Source organism: Macrobrachium rosenbergii, chromosome 4 (genome assembly GCF_040412425.1).
Source record: "Macrobrachium rosenbergii isolate ZJJX-2024 chromosome 4, ASM4041242v1, whole genome shotgun sequence".
NCBI lineage: Eukaryota > Metazoa > Arthropoda > Malacostraca > Decapoda > Palaemonidae > Macrobrachium > Macrobrachium rosenbergii.
The window spans coordinates 50,845,962-50,865,442 of NC_089744.1; the positions used below are offsets into that span (position 1 = coordinate 50,845,962).

The window sequence follows — 19,481 nt, forward strand, 5'->3', positions numbered from 1 at the left end:
TATAGATGCTTTATTTAAATGGGACAGGGTTATTTTTCGTTATTCAAAGTGTTTTTAAGTTGAAGTATAACTTAAATACGTCTTGTTGTGAAATGAATTTAGCTATTTTTTTCGTCGATAGATGACGTTGGCTGTTGGTGGCATGTTTGTTTTGCGTAAAAAAATCAAGATTCCGTTCGCTATTTTCACTTGATTTCATCATAATGCGAGCTTTACATTCATCTTAATGTGAGCTTTACATATTTATCTTTTATCGGAGTGAAAACAGCAGTAATATGTGTTCTTTCATGCCCAGTAGTTTTGATTAAAATACTTTTCAACCCAATTTTATTTACGGTTGAGTTTCATCCATGTTGCTGACGCACGATAATTTATAGTCATTAGCGGCTTGAACATTGTTTTCTCAGCTTCAGCTACAACTTGCAACTTAAATTTAGCAGTATATTTCCTTGCCGATCTTTTAACGTCATTTGTAACATAACTATGGTAATTGTTTACTACCGTACGATGGTTGAACTACAAGCAAAACAGCTCTTGTTATTCAATTCGGTTATTAGCAGAACAGCAGTTTCTCGTTTGGTTGTTTATGGCTGTACACATTTAAGCAAGAGTGTAACGTTACTAACAATACTTTTATCATTCTCTTTTACTTTTTTAACTAGAAGGTGGGATAAAGAGGTGGAGGGAAAGAAGTTGGTATATTGTAATTTGGTCTCTCTCACTGCCTGAATGTATGCTGCTGCCTGCGCCTGCGCAGAATTTAAAAATATTTTCTAAATATTGTCGTATCCGTATTAATTCCTAACCCTATCGCAAAATTGAATTATCACAAGGCGATTATCATGACTCAAGCACTACCTGTACTGTACTGTACTGTAAGAGAGAGAGAGCTTTGTGTATTTTAACCCTTTCCTGCCCAATTGACGGCATATTACGCAATAACCCCCTACCCCCCTTCTTGTCTGACTGGCGTAATTTTACGTAAAATTTACCGACATTTTTAAATGCGTGTGGTAGGGTAAATTTTTTTTATTTTCGTACAGTTGGTGGTTTCCATAGGCTAAAGCATACCTTGGACCGTGTAACTTAGGCATCGATACGCCAGGCAAGCAGTTCCTATACTGCGCATGCGCAATTCCTGGCATAGTAAATTTCCCACAATGAAATCAGCTGATCCTACCCACGTTTCTCTCTCGTATCTTACATTTTTTTATAAAATGTAGGATTACATTATTGGAAACACTCTGTTTGGTATCCTCTATTTTCTATAAATTTTTAGTTCCTCTACTGTGCATGCGCAAATCCATGGCATAGTAAAATTCTCACAATGACATCAGCTGATCGCACTCCACGCAGGCCTGGCAGGCCACACTTCTGTCAGAGACCATGCGTACGAGGCTGGGTAAACACGTGTGGCTGTTTACATAAAGCGACGTCAATCGAGAACAGTTTCCAACATGCTTTCGCAAAGTTTTTGCGGTAAAACTAGCGGAAATTTGTTAGTGCATCACATAAGAGACGTCTGGATTTTAGGCAGGGCTCTGAATCTCATTTTTCATTATCATATATATCGATATTTAGAGAATTTTGTTGGCTTTCTCATAAAAAATAATTCATTCACCCAACTGTTATAGCTTTTGAGCTATGAACGATAATGTTGACAACGGTAACATTTTTTTTTCGTTTCGAACAGCTTATAACGTCAAAATGAAACTGTTGCTCTTACCAAAGCCATTTTTCTTGACTCTCACTTTATTCCTCAACCTTTCCTCTACATTTTTGTATATTTACAAAGTGATTTCTATGAAAAAAATCCGAGGTAGAGCTCTTAAAAAATGTCTAGCGATAATTCTCACCGTATGCCTGGGCGGCGCTCTGTTTCTTACCCACTTTTCTATCAAATTTTCACCAACTGGGCTGATTCGTTTTCATTGTTTTATATGTCGATATTTAGAGAATTTTCTTGGCTTTCTCATAAAAAATAATTCATTCGCCTAACTGTTATAATTTTTGAGCTACGAACAATAATGTTGACAACGGTAACTTTTTTCGTTTCGATCAATTTATAACGGCAAAATGAAACTGTTGCCGTTACCAAAGCCATTTTTCTTGACTTTCCCTTTATTCTTCAACTTTTCCTCTACATTTTCCTATATTTACAAAGTAATTTCTATGAAAAATAACCGAGATAGGGCTCTTCAAAAAAACAAATTTCTATCGATAATTCTCACCATAGGCCGGGCAGAGCGCTCTGTTTCTCACCCTCTTTTCTATCAATTTTTCACCAACTGGACTTATTTGTTTTCCATTTTTATATGTCAATATTTAGGAATTTTATTGGCTTTCTCATAAAAATTATTCATTCGCCTAACTGTTATAGCTTTTGAGCTACGAACGATAATGTTGACAACGGTAACATTTTTTTTCGTTTCAATCAAATTATAACGTCAAAATGAAACTGTTGCCGGTACCAAAGCCATTTTTCTTGACTCTCACTTTATTCTACATCTTTTCCTCTACATTTTCGTATATTTACAAAGTAATTTCTATGAAAAATAACCGAGATAGGGCTCTTCAAAAACAACTTTTTTCTAGCGATAATTCTCACCATAGGCCGGGCAAATCGCTCTGTTTCTTACCCTCTTTTCTATAAATTGTTTCACCAACTGGACTTATTCGTTTTTCATTGTTTTATATATCAATATTTAGAGAATTTTGTTGGCTTTCTCATAAAAATAATCCATTCGCCTAACTGTTATAGCTTTTGAGCTACTGAACGATAATGTTGACTACGGTAACATTTTTTCGTTTCAATCAATTTATAATGTCAAAATGAAACTGTTGCCGTTACCAAAGCCATTTTTCTTGACACTCACTTTATTCAACATCTTTTCCTCTACATTTTCGTATATTTACAAAATAATCTCTATGAAAAATAACCGAGATAGGGCTCTTCAAAAAAAACTTTTTTCTAGCGATAATTCTCACCATACGCCGGGCAAATCGCTCTGTTTCTTACCCTCTTTTCTATAAATTTTTCACCAACTGGACTTATTCATTTTTCATTGTTTTATATATCAATATTTAGAGAATTTTGTTGGCTTTCTCATAAAAAATAATCCATTCGCCTAACTGTTATAGCTTTTGAGTTACTAACGATAATGTTGACAACGGTAACATTTTTTCGTTTCAATCAATTTATAACGTCAAAATGAAACTGTTGCCGTTACCAAAGCCATTTTTCTTGACTCTCACATTATTCTTCAACTTTTCCTCTACATTTTCGCATATTTACAAAGTAATTTCTATGAAAAATAACCGAGATAGGGCTCTTCAAAAAATCTTTTTCTAGCGATAATTCTCACCATACGGGCAGAGCGCTCTGTTTCTTGCCCGTTTTTCTATCAATTTTTCACCAGCTGGACTTATTCGTTTTACATTCTTTTATATGTCGATATTTAGAGAATTTTATTGGCTTTCTCATAAAAAATAATTCATTCGCCTGGCATTCATATTTTTGGGTTCTGAACGAAAATATGAAAATAAGTAAAGATTTTTTTTTTTCGTGAAATAACTCACATTTTTTGTATTTAGAGGGCTGGGACTCTTATTCTGACTATTCCACCATAAAATATAAACATTTAGAAAAAAGGACAGCAAAATGAACGTTGTTGGCATAAAATTTCTATTTTTGCTGAATTTTCGAAATAATTTTTTTTTCGCACTGTCGAGCGCTCCCAGACACATCGGGGCTCATGTGCCCTCAGTGATGTGATAACTATGCAGATATGAAAGGGTTAAGTATTTTACATGATATTATATATTTTACATACAATAAACCCCCCTCATATTTGTGGGGGATGCAAATACTTAAAACCCCTCCATAAACACTTAGAACTGGCTATTTTTATAGTTTAAAAAAAAAAAAAAACTGAAAATGTTTATACCTGAGTATTTTTAATAGTTTTTTTTCGCAGTCATATATTCCAATATTTATATATGATAATGATATTTTTTTAATTTCTGATGGTTGCATACTAAACTTCATGCAATGAGAAAAAAAGGAGCCAAAAATGAACTCTTAATCTTAAAAACTAAGCGTGCTGTGATTTTTTTAAAAAACTTTCTTTCTGCTTCGGCGCTAACTCCCAAACCCCGCCGGCATACGGCAGACACTTTTGTAAATAGAAGCTCGGCGTTTAAGGGTTAATGAAAAGATCATCCTGAGCAATAAAGAGTAAGATGAATCTCTCACAAAAAAACTCACGTCTAGAATATAACAAAATTCCATATTAAAGTACAGTAGCGCATCGAGATAACGGACCGTGGTATATCATACTTCCGGATATATCGGTGCAAAATGGAAATATTAATTTGAGGGTTTTCGCTCTGGATCGAGCCCTGAACTGTTTTTAAATGAGGCGCCACAAGGAATGCTGGGAGTTTGACTGAGGGAGAAAGTGCATCACCCACGCATGAATACTGTACATGTTTATGCTTACAGTACACTGTAATTTCACTTTTCAATACTATACTACTGTATATACTGTCATGCAGTTTATATTAACCTGTTAAGCGTCCTTTATGAGAGACATCGCTGTTCCCGTATCGTCACATTTTCTCGCTCGCAGAGCGGTCATTTGGTCTGTGCTGATTTTTACGTGTTTTTATTTACATGCATATTGATTTTTGTATAAAGATATTAGGATAATAAATAATGTAGAATAAGAAAAGACGAAAGAATTTGCTTTGCATTTTTATATCCTAAAGATTATAAGCATGAAACGTAAAAGGGAAAAAATTGATTCTTTCTAATGCCATTCCCTGAAACATAGAGCCAGTAGATTAATGAATTGTTTCATTTCATTTTCATTTGTGTCATACCATTTTAGTGCACTTGATATTGTAGGTAAACTTTCTATATATTCATCTAGAAACTGGATGGAAAATCTGTTCGTTACTGCTACAACGTGCTCCATGACTTTGTCATCAAAAAAACTTTGAGGTTTCCCTTATCGTGAACAGTTAAATTTCACACCTTTTGGGTGAGCTAAAAATAAAGGGAACTCCACTGGGTTTCCCTTATTTGGAACAAAAAGTTTGTGGAATCCGCAGCAGAGAGAGAGAGAGAGAGAGAGAGAGAGAAAGTAATTTTTGTGCTGATCACAGAAAAGGCGCAGTTATTCCCTTTCATCGTAGTCATCATCTTTCTCTGCAACAAGTAGTGACAAGATCTCTTCAGGCAAAAGATTTTTCTTTCTCTTTAGATCACCCGTTATTGGGGGAAAATGGGATCAAACAGAAAGAAATTGGTTGTTCACCATGAATGCCAGAAGTGTAGCGGGAGGTGGAGGTCATTGTCCTCTTGACAGACTGTCTTTCCCCTACAAAAAAAGTTGCCATTTACCTCTAATTTAGCGCATAGTGTTACCAGCTGATGTTCCTATAATTTGTATAAGAGGGAAGAGCATTTCACCTCTGAATTCAGTAGCACACCATCCTTGAAAGAGATAGGATGTGTTACTGTACTCCGTTGAAGGCGTTGTGATATGGGATGCGGCTAACCGAGATATACCATCAGTGACGCTTAACAAATTAATAATAAGGCTTTTACTCTATGGGTACTGCTTGTTTATATGAATGTACAGTACTTTATAGCAAAAAAGCAAATGGAATGACTTCAATACTATGAGAAAAAACGACTAACTTGATTAGTTGTCACACTTCTGTAGGAAATTTATTTCAAGTAGTATTGAAGATTTATTTAATTTGTATTAAACATTGTATAGATATTTTGCTGTGTTTACATTAATATTAATATTTTAAAATTAGTAAACCACTGTTATAAGTGCATAAGGGGTGTATATACTTAAGAGTAACAGTTTTAGGAGGGTAATCTAAGATGACTGAGCATTATGGGATGATGGTTTGGGGTGTATTTTTGTTTGAACTGATATTAAATTGTTTTAGTATTATAATTTAAGGTATATTTTTGTTTGAACAATTACATTAGGCAGCGAACTGTTAAAATAAGCAGTTATAAACATTTTACAGTAGTTTAAGGGGTATAGCATATAAATATACCTGTACTTTATGGCAAAAACATGCATTCACATATATGTGCAATGATATATTGGAGTTCCTTTTATAGTGGGGTAGGCTTGGATGCTTTAATCTGTTATCTCAGTGAGCTACTGTATTATGAATTCCTTCAGGAGCACATTCTGTATACTGAACTGTAGGAAGGGAGCCTAGAGACATGAAAATCCAAGAGTGCTTGATCTAAGGATGTAAACAACAAGAGATTCATATTTTGTGAGATGCCCTGGAAGCAAATATTAATTTCTATTTAACCATGAAACAAGGAAATATTATAAGAAAACACTGTTCTTTATGAAACTTAAAATGATGTACTTAACATTTCTCAGAAGATATTTGCAACATCTTGTTGATAAAGCACTGTACAATGTAAAAACTCTGAGCAAAAAGAAAAAAATTCTTTTTACTTCCTGCAAAACCTGGCAAGTAATGGGTTGAATTATGATGTGGGTAGCTGCTGTAGGCAAGATAAAGAGATCTTCCTTGAGTTCATTTATACTACATCACTACCAAAAGTGGCACTATTTCAGCCTAGACTGGCTAACAGAGATTCTTGGTGTTAGTTGTTCTTTCTTATGGAGCCCCATTGGGACCGTAAGGGTAATGCCTTTGAAGATGAGCAACATTTACTCCATCAATGATATATTGTGTATTGAAAATATGATAACGGGAGTAATAATAGATATGTAATTATTTCCTAGTTTCACATCTTGTTGTCTTCCTGTGTTTCCACATTTCTTAGCCATTTCAAAACTGACGAATTCTTTAAACTACACTAAACATTTATACTATTTTTTGCCTCTCCACATTTCTCACTAAGTCAGTTCTTCTTATCCTTGTATACCATGCACCTGAACACACGGTACGTAGGTTGAACATAATGGTAATTATGCAATATAAATACTATAAGCAAAATGAACTTTGGAAATTGGGAGTCTTATGTGGAAATGGTGCTTAAAGTTAAGTATACCTTAGTTTGACCAGACCACTGAGCTGATTAACAGCTCTCCTAGGGCTGGCCCGAAGGATTAGATTTATTTTATGTGGCTAAGAACCATTTGGTTACCTAGCAATGGAACCTACAGCTTATTGTGGAATCCGAACCACATTATAGGGAGAAATTAATTTCTATCACCAGAAATAAATTCCTCTTATTCTTCACTGGTTGGTCAGAGATTCGAACTTGCAGCCAGCAGAGTGCTAGCTGAGATTGGAACTCACTCGCCTAACGAGGAACTCAAAAGTTTTGGAATCAGAGAGAGAAGTCATTACTTCAGTGTCCCATTTATTTTCTTCTATCAACAGCAGTGTCTGCTGCTAACAATTTGCATTCAAACTAAAGAATTAGAAGTAAATGTCCTACAATGCTCCCCCACTTTTTTGCGGGGATATGTTCCAGAACCCACCACGAAAATGCAAAATCCCTTCTAAAAATGCTTATAACTGCCAAATACCCTGTACCCCTTAAACTAAAATGCTTTTAACTGCTTACTTTAAAAGTTCACTGCATAATTTAATAGTTCAACATGAATATACATTAAATTATCATACTAAAACAATTTCATATTTCCAACAAAAATACACCCCAAACCAGCACCCCAAAATACCCAAAGTTGATTACCCTTCTACAACAATGATATAATAATTTTCAAATATTAATATTAATGTATACATAGCAAAATATCCATAAAATATTTAACACAAATAAATATTTAATACAAATTAAATAAATCTGTCTTACAGAACATTTGACCACTAATCAAGTTAACCACGCATACACAAGCATAGCTGTTTTCTCTCATAGTATTGGAGTCATTCCGTTTTCCTTTTACATTGGTAAAAACAATTACTGTCACTATTGTATTAAATATTTTTAATGTGCAAATGTATTTTTGTTCTCTCTCTCTCTCTCTCTCTCTCTCTCTCTCTCTCTCTCTCTCTCTCTCTCTCTCTCTCTCTCTCTCTCTCTCTCATTGAGATAAGAGAGATTGATTTTTATAGATAAACATGATGTTACTTTGTCATTCATTTTTTCATATTTTCCATGCTATAATTACAGCTTTTTGCTTTTCAATTAAAGCAGACTGGAAAATAAAATGAAAATAATTAGCAAAAATTTTAGATATTGTATAATAGGCTCTCACCCAGAAACACTACAGTAATATAATTTTAAATACATCTTACATTACCCTTAAAAGTGAGAGAGAGAGAGAGAGAGAGAGAGAGAGAGAGAGAGAGAGAGAGAGAGAGAGAGAGAGAGAGAGAGATATCGTAAACTTGTTAAGGTCATTCTGGGTCCCCAGAATGAGTTTAACAGCTTACGATTTGTATTAAAGATTTAATTTGTATTAAACATTTTACATATATTTTGCTGTTTACATTAATATTGATATATGAAAACTAGTAAATAATTTTTTTATTATAAAAATGTATTTAGTCATGAAAATAGAGTAATTAGTGAATATTGCTGTATGAAAAGGGCCCAAGAATGGGCCTAACACCTTACGATTTGTATTAAAGATTTATGTAATTTGTACTAAAAATTTTACTGACATTTTGCTGTTTACATCAATATTAATGTTTGAAAATTATTAAGTTTATTATCATAAAAAAGTATTTAGTCATAAAAATAAAATGAAAATACTGTACACTAGTGAATATTGTTCTATGAAAAAATTCCCAATTGGTGAAAGTTCCCACGTAATAGTGAAAGATATGTTCCACAAAAATCTGCAATAAAGTGAAGCGCAAAAAAGTTGGGGTCCACTGTATTCATGTATGGGCATGAGCAGTGGTGGAATCTTTATCTTGAATGGTACAAGCTGGTACAACTGGGATCCATTGCACAGAATAATGCAGTTTATGATTACTGGTGCTTTAGTGAACAAATTAGTTTTATGTTACAAAACCTTATATGTATGTCTTTTGATTTTTATAACTACATTTATTTGGCATTTGCATAGCAAATTAATCTTAATTTTCCTCTTCCAGGCTGTTTGGTATCCGCATTGGCACCATTGTCTTCTCTGCTATTGTAACAGCCAGTCAGTTTGTTTATGCACTTGGAGCTTTTGTTGATCGTTTCTGGGTTATGCAGTTAGCAAGATTCCTTTTTGGGTGAGTTTGTTACTGTAATAGTATTGTTAATTTTTTTCTCTTGTATCAAGTTAATGTGTTGAATACTGTAAGATTGCTTGGTGTTACTTTTATTCATGCTAAGTACAGTAATGCAGATACATGAGTTTGGTACACAGTATCTTCTGTGAGTGACTTAGAGTACTGTAATTGGTTGGGCATATGACAGAATATTAAAAAATTGTTAATGCCAAAAATTAAGTTGCTAATGGAAAAAAACACTACTTTTTTGTAAGTACTGTAGGTGTCTGTGTGACACAATGTACAATTGACCAAGTTTTGCTACAAACTCATTAATCATAAATAGCCCATATTTATAGCTTTACACAGTGTGAAGCAGACCCAATCATATCACATTGGTAGAGCTTGAAAGAAGAAAAATTCCATTGAGCATGCATAAGGCAGACTCCATTGGCTTGTAAGGTGAAGCATCATTCCTTTGTTTCCTTCATCAGGGGTGAGGGGAAAGGGGAGGGCAGAGACAATCATGGTTGCAGGTTTTTGAAAGCACATGTAAAAAGATAGTTTGTCCTTGGGAACCTGGTAATCATAAATTGTGAGAAACACAATTAGGAGGGAGGACAAAGCAGAAGAGCATCTGAAACGGAGTAAACCCAGATGCAGAGGTCCAAACCCCTGTAGGTGATGGATAGTGGAGCCAGCTGTAACCTTCAAAATCATGGTAGCTTTCATAAGTAATAGTTTTATATAAGTAACTTACCAAGTAATTACATTGCTATTAGTTCCTACTTTTTTTGGCAGCTTAAGTTTTAAATTTTGCGGTAGCACTCTTTTGTTTTGGTGTAGGTAACTGACCCCACCCACTTTTGGGGAAAAATGGGTACAACCCGGCTCAGGAGCTCAATTCGTTCCTGCTGCTCATTGTTTAAAATAGGTTGTTGGGTAGCTTTTTTTTTGGTTTGATTTTCACTGGTTGGTTGCAGGCATCGCAGACTTTTGGTGAATTACACTGTTTATTTTGGTAGCGCTAATCTATTTTAGCTTAGCTAGTTTCCCTATTGTGACTGAGTCATGTCAGATTCTGGTGCTCATAGTATCAGGTATTGCAGCAAGGGCTGCAAGACTAGATTGACATCTGCTAAATATGACATACATAGAATTTGTAAGTCTTGTAGAGGACAGACTTGTTCTCCTGACCTTAATTACGATGAGTGTAGGGAATGAGATCAGGGGAGATGGAAACTTTGAATTCTCTCTCTCTCTCTCTCTCTCTCTCTCTCTCTCTCTCTCTCTCTCTCTCTCTCTCTCTCTCTCTCTCTCTCTCTCTCAGTCTCCTCTCAATAATTGATAAATAATTTCACTCTCTTAAATAAGGACAACCCATATCTCTCTCTCTCTCTCTCTCTCTCTCTCTCTCTCTCTCTCTCTCTCTCTCGTTTATAGTTAGCGCTCACACATTTTTACAACTTATTAATTCTCTGTGCGTCTTTATCTGTACAGTAGATAGTTTAAATTGATCTAATTTGACCTGTATCGTCTATGAAGTGTAAAAGCGCTACTGTTGCAAATACATTCTAAAACATAGAGACATAATAACTAAGAGTTGTATTAGTCAAAATATAAAACACTGTTTGTTCATGAAAAAGCATTTCAGAACAAAGAGAAAGAGACGCAGAATAAAGAAGTTATTAAAAAGAGGTTGAGACGACTTCTAAAAATAGATCGGTTGGAAGGAGAGAGAGAGAGAGAGAGAGAGAGAGAGAGAGAGAGAGAGAGAGAGAGAGAGAGAGATTCTCTTCAAACTCTCAATTTTTATGTCAACCATTTGTTTTTCTTTTTTAAGGGTAATGTATTAAGCTAACTTGTAAATGAAATTACAGTAACTTCAATATCATTTAAAAGTTAACTTAATAATTTTGGAGCATGATTAGGGTCATATTTAGTGTTTAAACTTTAGAAATAAGCATTTATTAGCGTTTTTAGAGACCATGCCAAACTTACGCGAAAATTCACCCTGCGCGAGGGGTCTGGAACCTAACCTCGCATAAGTTCAGAGTATGACTGTATTAGATAAAAAAGGGCATCACTCCATCAAACAACTATAATTGTTTCCCTGGTCTTTATTCACTTCCATTTATGGGAGGAGAACAAAACATGTCTATTACTTACCCTGTGCATACACAAATAACCCTATTCACTGGTGGTCAAAAATGAAACTGTTTTTAAAACTTTAAATACAAAAATTTATTTCTAACTTCAAAAGTTATAATTAGAATTCACAGTCTGAAAAAATTTACCATTACTTGAAAACAACACAAGACTTTAATTAATTCTTAAACAAGATTAATTCACAAAACTTTAATTTAACAAGAAATTATGTTAACTAAGCAAAATTCAAACTATTAAGATTTACTCAAGATTTGAAAAAGAAACCTTAACAAATGTAAATCGAACCAAGTATTTAGTGTTAAAGTATCAACATTTGTAAAATGTTAAGTAAATAAATGTTAAATCCCCAACACAAAAGTTTGGGTAACACTACGAAATTGCCAACACAAGAACACACAAAAATTGCAAAATCAAGAACACACAAAAATGCAAAAACAAGAACATACAAAAAATGTACAAAAGATTTATCAGCAGTAATTTCACCAAGTCAAAATCTATTTGACATTTTTATTTTACCATGGTAAAAATAAGTAAAAACCACTTTACCTTATACAAGTTTCTGAACACTTTTACAAAACTCTTGTTGCAGCTCAAAACATTATTTTTATATGGTGCCGTTACACTAACAGTTTCCAAAACTCAGATTTTTAACTTATATGTATGGAGTATGACCACCAATTTTACTCTATTCTGAAGAGAGAGAGAGAGAGAGAGAGAGAGAGAGAGAGAGAGAGAGAGAGAGAGCAATCTAACTCTACCAAGTCTCTGAACTGATCAGCTTCTCAAAACTCTACTATGTCAGTTAGGCATTTTTGGAAATGGGTCACTCTGGGAGTCTTCCCTGGGATAAAACAGGAATAAGCAGAGTTTCTTCCCCTGGAGAAGGGGAAAATATTCAGGGAATTTATTCTCTGGCTCAGAGAGCTATATATAGGCCTGTCCTCTCATCTGACAAGGATTTCCTGTCTGCACACTTGTCCAAACAGAAAAGGCTTCTGGATCAGGCAGCTTATCTGAACCTGTTATCCCACATGTCTCTTTTAGTTGACAACTTAAGTGGTTTAGGGTCTCTCTCACATAAAGGATTTCCTGTGGTCACCCGCTTGACACCTGAACAAACATTCAGCTGTGCACACAAGCGCCTAACAGGAAAACGTATTTTATCACCAGTCAACTAACCCTTTTAGATCTGAGTCTTGATATCTCAACACACAGCACATGACAAATACAAGAGAGAATATATCAAAATTACAAAAACCTATTAATTTTACAGAAAACATACATATCATAAGACATATCATTATAATATATATGTGTATATACTGTATATATATGTATGTATGTATGTATGTATGTATATATATATATAAACACAGTTGTACTTCACATAGGAAAATGAAAGATGTTTTGGTTAGAATATGCCCTTCAGTTTTGTCCTTCAATGGACTTCTTCTTGGAGCATTTATTAAGGAAAGAGAAAATTTTTACGATACAAGTAGCCAAGAAAGGCCTAAAATCTTAAATATATGAAATGCCATTACCAGAAACTTGCAGTGTGAACTAAAAACATACAACAGTAAAAGAATGCAATAACATAAGAATAGCAGGTGAACGCATGAAAAATACCAAAATATCAAATGAGGTAATATGTCCATTTGAAACAGCATAAAACAAAGTACACATTAACAAATGTATTTTATGTGATCGTTAATGGGTGACATTATCCAAATGGATAACATTATCCAATTTGTACTGATGTCTCATGACATGTGAAATAAAAGGATCTAATTTATTAAAACCAGGCAATAAATTAAAATTTTTTCCTTTGCTGTGAACAGTGCAAGCTGTCTGTCAAAATTCTTTCAATAAAACCTGTGCTCTTAAATAAAATCTTTGACGTGAGCCAGTCAATGGGTAAATTACACATACTGCTGTGAACACATAAAGCATTACTTGTATTATTTGTTCATATATTTTATATATATGATTTAGAATGCCATATTCTTTGCAAGCTTAAATTTCAAGTCAATGGCCCTTGTGTGCTTGTTCCATATGAATAGGTTTCATTTATTAAGTATAATAATAATAATATTATATATACAGTATATGTACGAGGGGGGACCCAAAAGTAACCGGAATTGTGTCATAGAATTTTATTCAGTTATTGTTACATGTTTACAGTCTTATCACCTTCAAAGTATTCTCCATTTGAAGCAATGCACTTATCAGACGTGTTTTCCACTGTTGAAAGCAATTCTGGAACTCTTGTGAAGTTATGGCTTTTAATGACTCCGTCGTTTTCTTCTGAACCTCTTCAACGTCTGCAAAGCGGTTTCCTTTGAGGGCTTTCTTCATTCGGGGAACAAAAGAAGTCACAGGGAGCAAGATCGGGTGAATAGGGAGGGTGGGTAAGTGTGGTCATGCCATTCTTGGTCAGAAACTGTCTCACACTCAAGGCAGTGTCGCTGGTGCATTGTCGTGATGAGCCACACCCTCCACTTTGCCCCGACCTGTGGCAAAGTGGAGGTGGTGGCTTCATCACAACAATGCACCAGCGCACACTGCCTTGAGTGTGAGACAGTTTCTGACCAAGAATGGCATGACCACACTTACCCACCCTCCCTATTCACCCGATCTTGCTCCCTGTGACTTCTTTTTTTCCCGAATGAAGAAAGCCCTCAAAGGAAACCGTTTTGCAGACGTTGAAGAGGTTCAGAAGAAAACGACGGAGTCATTAAAAGCCATAACTTCACAAGAGTTCCAGAATTGCTTTCAACAGTGGAAAACACGTCTGGATAAGTGCATTGCTTCAAATGGAGAATACTTTGAAGGTGATAAGACTGTAAACATGTAACAATAACTGAATAAAATTCTATGACACAATTCCAGTTACTTTTGGGTCCCCCGTCGTATATATATATATAATATTATTATTATTATTATTATTATTATTATTATTGTTATTATTATTGGTTATACAAGAAGGTGCTTTGGGGAATGCATTGTTACTGGGTCATCTGGCATGTTGGAGATGAAAAATATCGGTTCATACGGGGGTATGCGGTGTAACTGTGGGAGTACCTGGGATGTTTGTGCTGTATGAGGGGACAGATGTGGTTGTAGTGGATGACGATGGATCTGGTGTACATGAGGATTCTGGGGTAAATGATGAACATGTGTCGGGGGATGAGAGGTGTTATAAGGGGGTTTTGACGGATGATGTGGTGCTTGGTCCTGGTATGGTTGCTATGATGAAAGTTCAAGTGAAAGGAGTTCATAAATCCAGACAGATGTGTGTAGATGAAGGTAGCGAGAAGCTGAAGGGGACATTGTGAATGGGTTCTATAAATAATGTGCCAAGTTCAGGGTATACTAGGGTGGAATTGCTAAACTTTAATGATTCAGTTCACAATTACCAGAAGGGTACTTCTGGAGTCGACTTTGTTGACTGGATCAATGAAGATAATTCAGTAGCTATTGTCAGGGATTTTTGTAGTTTTTCAGAAGCAGAGTTACAGGCTAGACCACAAGTTTTTAGGGATCAGTTAGCCAATGCTGATTATAAAGAATATGCTGGCGGTGTAGAAGATGTTCTGTCCGAGTTTGCGGACATAGTCTCACTCAAAGGGATAAGTTAGGATTAACAAATGTGTTAGAACACAAGGTTCAGTTGGAGGACAAAACTAAGCCTATTTTTGCACCTTCATATAGGATTCCTGTTAAGATTAGGGAACAGGTAGAGCAAGAGGTTAATAAGTGGGAGGAAGAAGGCATCGTCAGGCCCAGTTCGTTGCCTTTTGATTTTCTGTTGTTGGCGGTGCCTAAGAAGGATGGTTCAGTCCGAGTTTGCGTAGACTTTAGGAAGTTGAATGAGAAAACCATTCCTGATCACTATCCTGTAGCGTGTTTGCCAGATTTGTTCGTGGAAATTTGTGGTAAGAAGATTTACTCCTGAATTGATCTGATGCAAGGGTACTTACAAGTACCACTTAGCGAGGAGAGTCGAGAGTACATGGCTTTCTCTTTGCCGAAGGAGCATTATGAGTTCACGCGAATGCTGTTTGGTTTAGCAGGCAGTCCAATGACATTTACTAGGCTAATGAGTACAGTTTTGCATGGCTTGTTAGGGAAAAAAGTTTTTATTTACATGGATGACATCCTAGTTGCCACTGATTCAGTAGAAGAACATTTAGAAGTTCTGAGGGAGGTTTTTAGAAGGCTTAGATTAGCGGGTTTGAAGATAAAGTTAGCTAAGTGTAATTTTCTCAAGAGGCAGATAGTATATTTAGGTCATGTCATTTCTAAAGAGGGTGTTACAGTGAATGATGATAAAGTTAGGACAATTGTAGATTTTGCCACCCCCAAGAATGAGAAGCAGATATGATCGTTCTTGGGCATGGCTGGATTTGTCCGTAGATTTGTGAAGGTTTTTTCTGTTCTGCCATCTCCCTTGACAGAAGTTCTGAGGGATGATGTGCAGTTTGTATGGGGACATGGACAGCAAGTAGTATTTCAGAAGATTAAGGATGCCTTAGTAAATCCCCCAGTGTTGAAGTTTCCTCATTTGGAATGTCCTTTCATGTTGGTAACAGACGCTAGTCATGATGGTATAGGGGCATGCCTTATGCAGAAGATCGATGGAAGACTCCATCCAATTGCATTTTACGGTAGGAAGTTTAAGACACGAGGTAGCAATGATCGGTTATGGTCAGTAGTATAAAAAGAGGCCTTTGCCTTAGTGTCTAATCTGATACACTTTAAAATGTTACTTATGGGTAATCAAGTAGAGGTTCTGATGGATCATAAGCCATTGCTGGATCTTTTTAATAAGCCGGATCTTTCCCCAAAAAGAGCTTGGTGGTATCTGATAATCAGGGATTTTGATGCTAAGCTTAAGTATATAGAGGGCAGACAAGAATGTCGTAGCAGATGCCCTTAGTAGAAGTTTTGCTGATGAAGAGGGCACTCGTGTGTTATGTATCCGGGGGTAGCATAGATTGGGATATTAATTTAGTTTAGTAGAGGCTAAGCAAGATGAAGATGAAATTCTGGGAGATGCAAAGGATTTTCTTAGAGGGGAATTAGTTAGGAAGGGTTATAAGCTGCCTTTTGCGTGGCTCGAATTAGAGGGTAATTTGTTCGTTAGGAAGATTAGATACAGACTGAGAAATAGTGAGGATAAGCGTGATACGACGCAAATAGTTGTTCCTGGGAGTTTAGTACCTACAGTGTTAGAAGTTGTTCATGGTAGGTCTGGCACTCCGCACTTGGGGATTGAGAAAACGTATCAGAATGTACAGGGACAATTCTTTTGGAAGAATATGCTTAGTTCGGTAAAAGACTTTGTGAGAAGTTGTTCAGTTTCTAATGCATGTAATCCATCAAGGGTCGTTTCTTGTAAGTTGGGTTCATTCCCTGTTCTTAGCAGACCCTGGTCCCGAGTCCACTTGGACATTCTAAGCAATTTTTGTGAATCTAATTATGGCCATAGGCACCTGTTGGTGGTTGTTGACGAATCAACTAGGTTCGTAGAGGTTTTCCCGTTGAAGCATAAAATGACGGAAGAGGTGGCAGTCACGTTCTTTAATGGGTATATTTGCTGTTATGGTGTTCCTGAGGTTCTCATTACAGATAATGGTAGGGAGTTCGTGAATAGAACATTAGAGTGTCTTGCGGATGTAATGGGCATTCAGAAAGTCACTATTATTCCCCATAGACCAGAAGCTAATTCCCTGGGTGAACGAACGAATAGGAAGGTCATTGAAGCTCTTCGGATGACCGTGGGGGGAAATGATCCAAATTGGGATCGATATATTCCACAGGTGCAACATAGTATTAATACTATGGTAAGCGATACCATTGGAATGTCTCCCAGTGAGGTGCTGTTTGGTTACCCAGCGCAGGGTGTGTTTGATTTGTTGCCAATTCCATCAGGTGATGATACAGTCAAATCACTTATTTCCACCGCGAAAGAGAGATATGCGCATCTTGCTAAGAATCTTGAAATGAAAATGCGAGATATGGTAGATAGGAGCAATGCAAAGCCCGATAGAGTTAAAGTTGCTTTGGGAGATAGGTTTTTGTGAAGATAAATGTCAGGAATCAGTTGAACTATAAGCTAGGTCCTAAATTTGGAGGTCTGTTCCATATTGTTGAATTAAAGAAGGGGAATAGATTTGTTGTTCTAGATGAAAACATGAGGTGTCTCGGTTGACACATATATCTAAAATTAAAAAGACGGGTTAGTGGGAATCGTATGGGTTAATTCCTGGGTTGTGCTGTGGTTATGATCATTTCTTTTTCTTTTTTCTTTTCTCTGTTTTTTTAATGGTTTGTAAATGGGGATAACTCATGGTTTTTTTTAACTGGGGAGGATGTTAGTCCGTAGAGTTATACAAATCTATAATTGTCCGAGTTCAGTTTTTGCTTGGATGTGTTGTAATACTTAGTTGATGTTATGTGCAGTACTAGTTTTGTCAAGTCTTACTAGTGTACTTAACCACTCCTGGTTACAAAAGTGCAAATACATACACTCCATATGTTGATTTCTGTAAAATGAAAACCATTAGTACATTTGTAATATCGTTTGTTTCATAACTAACATCTATGTTATCAACAGAATTGTCACTAGAGAGAGAGAGTAAATGAATGAAGGTATTCTGTTTGATTCTGTTAGCAGAGGGTTGGTTAATGATGCATACAGTAAAATTACCTGAGCACATGCTCAGACAAGGTCAACAAACAAATGCACTTTCACATAATAAATTGTTGTGATTTTTATCATGCCTGTATGTACTATTGTGTATGTTTCAAAATGAATGTTGTTTATAGTTATATTGCATTTATTTCAAAATGAATGTTGTTTATAGTTCTTTTGTATTTATTTCAAAATGAATGTTGTCTATAGGTGTATTGCATTTATTTCAAAATGAATGTTGTTTATAGTTCTTTTGTATTTATTTCAAAATGAATGTTGTCTATAGGTGTATTGCATTTATTTCAAAGTGAATGTTGCTTATACAGTAGTTCTATTGCATTTATTTCAATGAATGTTGTTTAAAGTTCTAAAAGCTTATTTTGTCAAGAAAGGGTCGCTTAACACATTTTCACTTTTTGCATCATTTTCAAGGAGGTTTGCATGCATGTGAAGTATTCCAGAATTCTGAGCATAGGAATTTCAGATATTAGGAGAGTGGACTGTGATGTATAATTTAAATTTCTGTTTTTCCGGGCAAAATGAAGATGAGTGAGAAGCTGTTGTCATGATGTCTTTTTGTAGTGCAAAACTCCAGTGGTGGGGGTGCTCTTAATTATTTTTGAAGTGTGGCAGTTGCTGGAATGGTGCTGAACCAGCAGTTTTAATCTGGAATTGGACTTTATGTTCTAAATGCCATACTGGCTGGTTTTCCAGACTAAGTGATGCTGAAAAATTAGACTTTTACTGTATATATATGTATATATGATATGATATACCATATGTGTAGTGGTATACAGTATTTTCTTGTGGAAACTGTTTTTATCTTTTATTTTTGTATTCAACAGTGTTGGTGGTGAATCTCTTGCTGTAGCCCAAAATACATATGCTGTAAGCTGGTTTAAGGGGAAAGAATTGAATGCTGTATTTGGTTTAACACTGAGCATGGCCAGGGTAGGCTCCACTGTAAACTTCCTTGCTATGGGTCCTATCTATAAAGCAGGCACTGCTATTGGTGATGGAACAACTGCCCTAGGAATTACAGCACTTGCTGGTAAGTATAGATTTGTTCTGTTCTTTATTTTGGTTAGTTTATTTATATTGTTAATTTAAGTTATGCTCCTTTGAAATATGAAATTGCTGTGGGAATGAAATTCAAGTTGAATGTGTATTAAGGATGAAATGATTAGAATCTCTAAAATTTTATAACTGTAATTGCCAATTAGAATATTATAGCATTATAAAATATTTTGTGTTCATATGTAAATGCATGAAAGTAACTGTTTTCTGTATGAATTGCTGTTCTAAAACAAAGAGAACAAGCTCTAAGAAAAGAGGGAGAGTGCAGGGAATATCAATAATGCTGTTGTAATTACATCCAAAAATACAGTCCAGAGGGAACAAAAAAGCAAAATATATACCT

The 19,481-nt window shown here is 35.5% G+C and overlaps 1 protein-coding gene across 8 annotated transcripts in view; it reads left to right on the top strand.

Annotated features, from left to right (window-relative positions):
* Positions 1-19,481, top strand: part of LOC136834331 (major facilitator superfamily domain-containing protein 1-like) — a 126,828-nt gene that overhangs the window by 47,690 nt on the left and 59,657 nt on the right. For all 8 annotated transcript variants that reach the window (XR_010851757.1, XR_010851758.1, XM_067096856.1 and 5 more), the window contains exons 5-6: positions 9,091-9,216; positions 18,907-19,112. Coding sequence is in view for 6 of the 8 variants with exons in the window: in XM_067096856.1 (XP_066952957.1) it covers positions 9,091-9,216; positions 18,907-19,112 (332 nt within the window). In the remaining 2 variants the exon portion in view is untranslated. The remainder of the gene's footprint in view (positions 1-9,090; positions 9,217-18,906; positions 19,113-19,481) is intronic.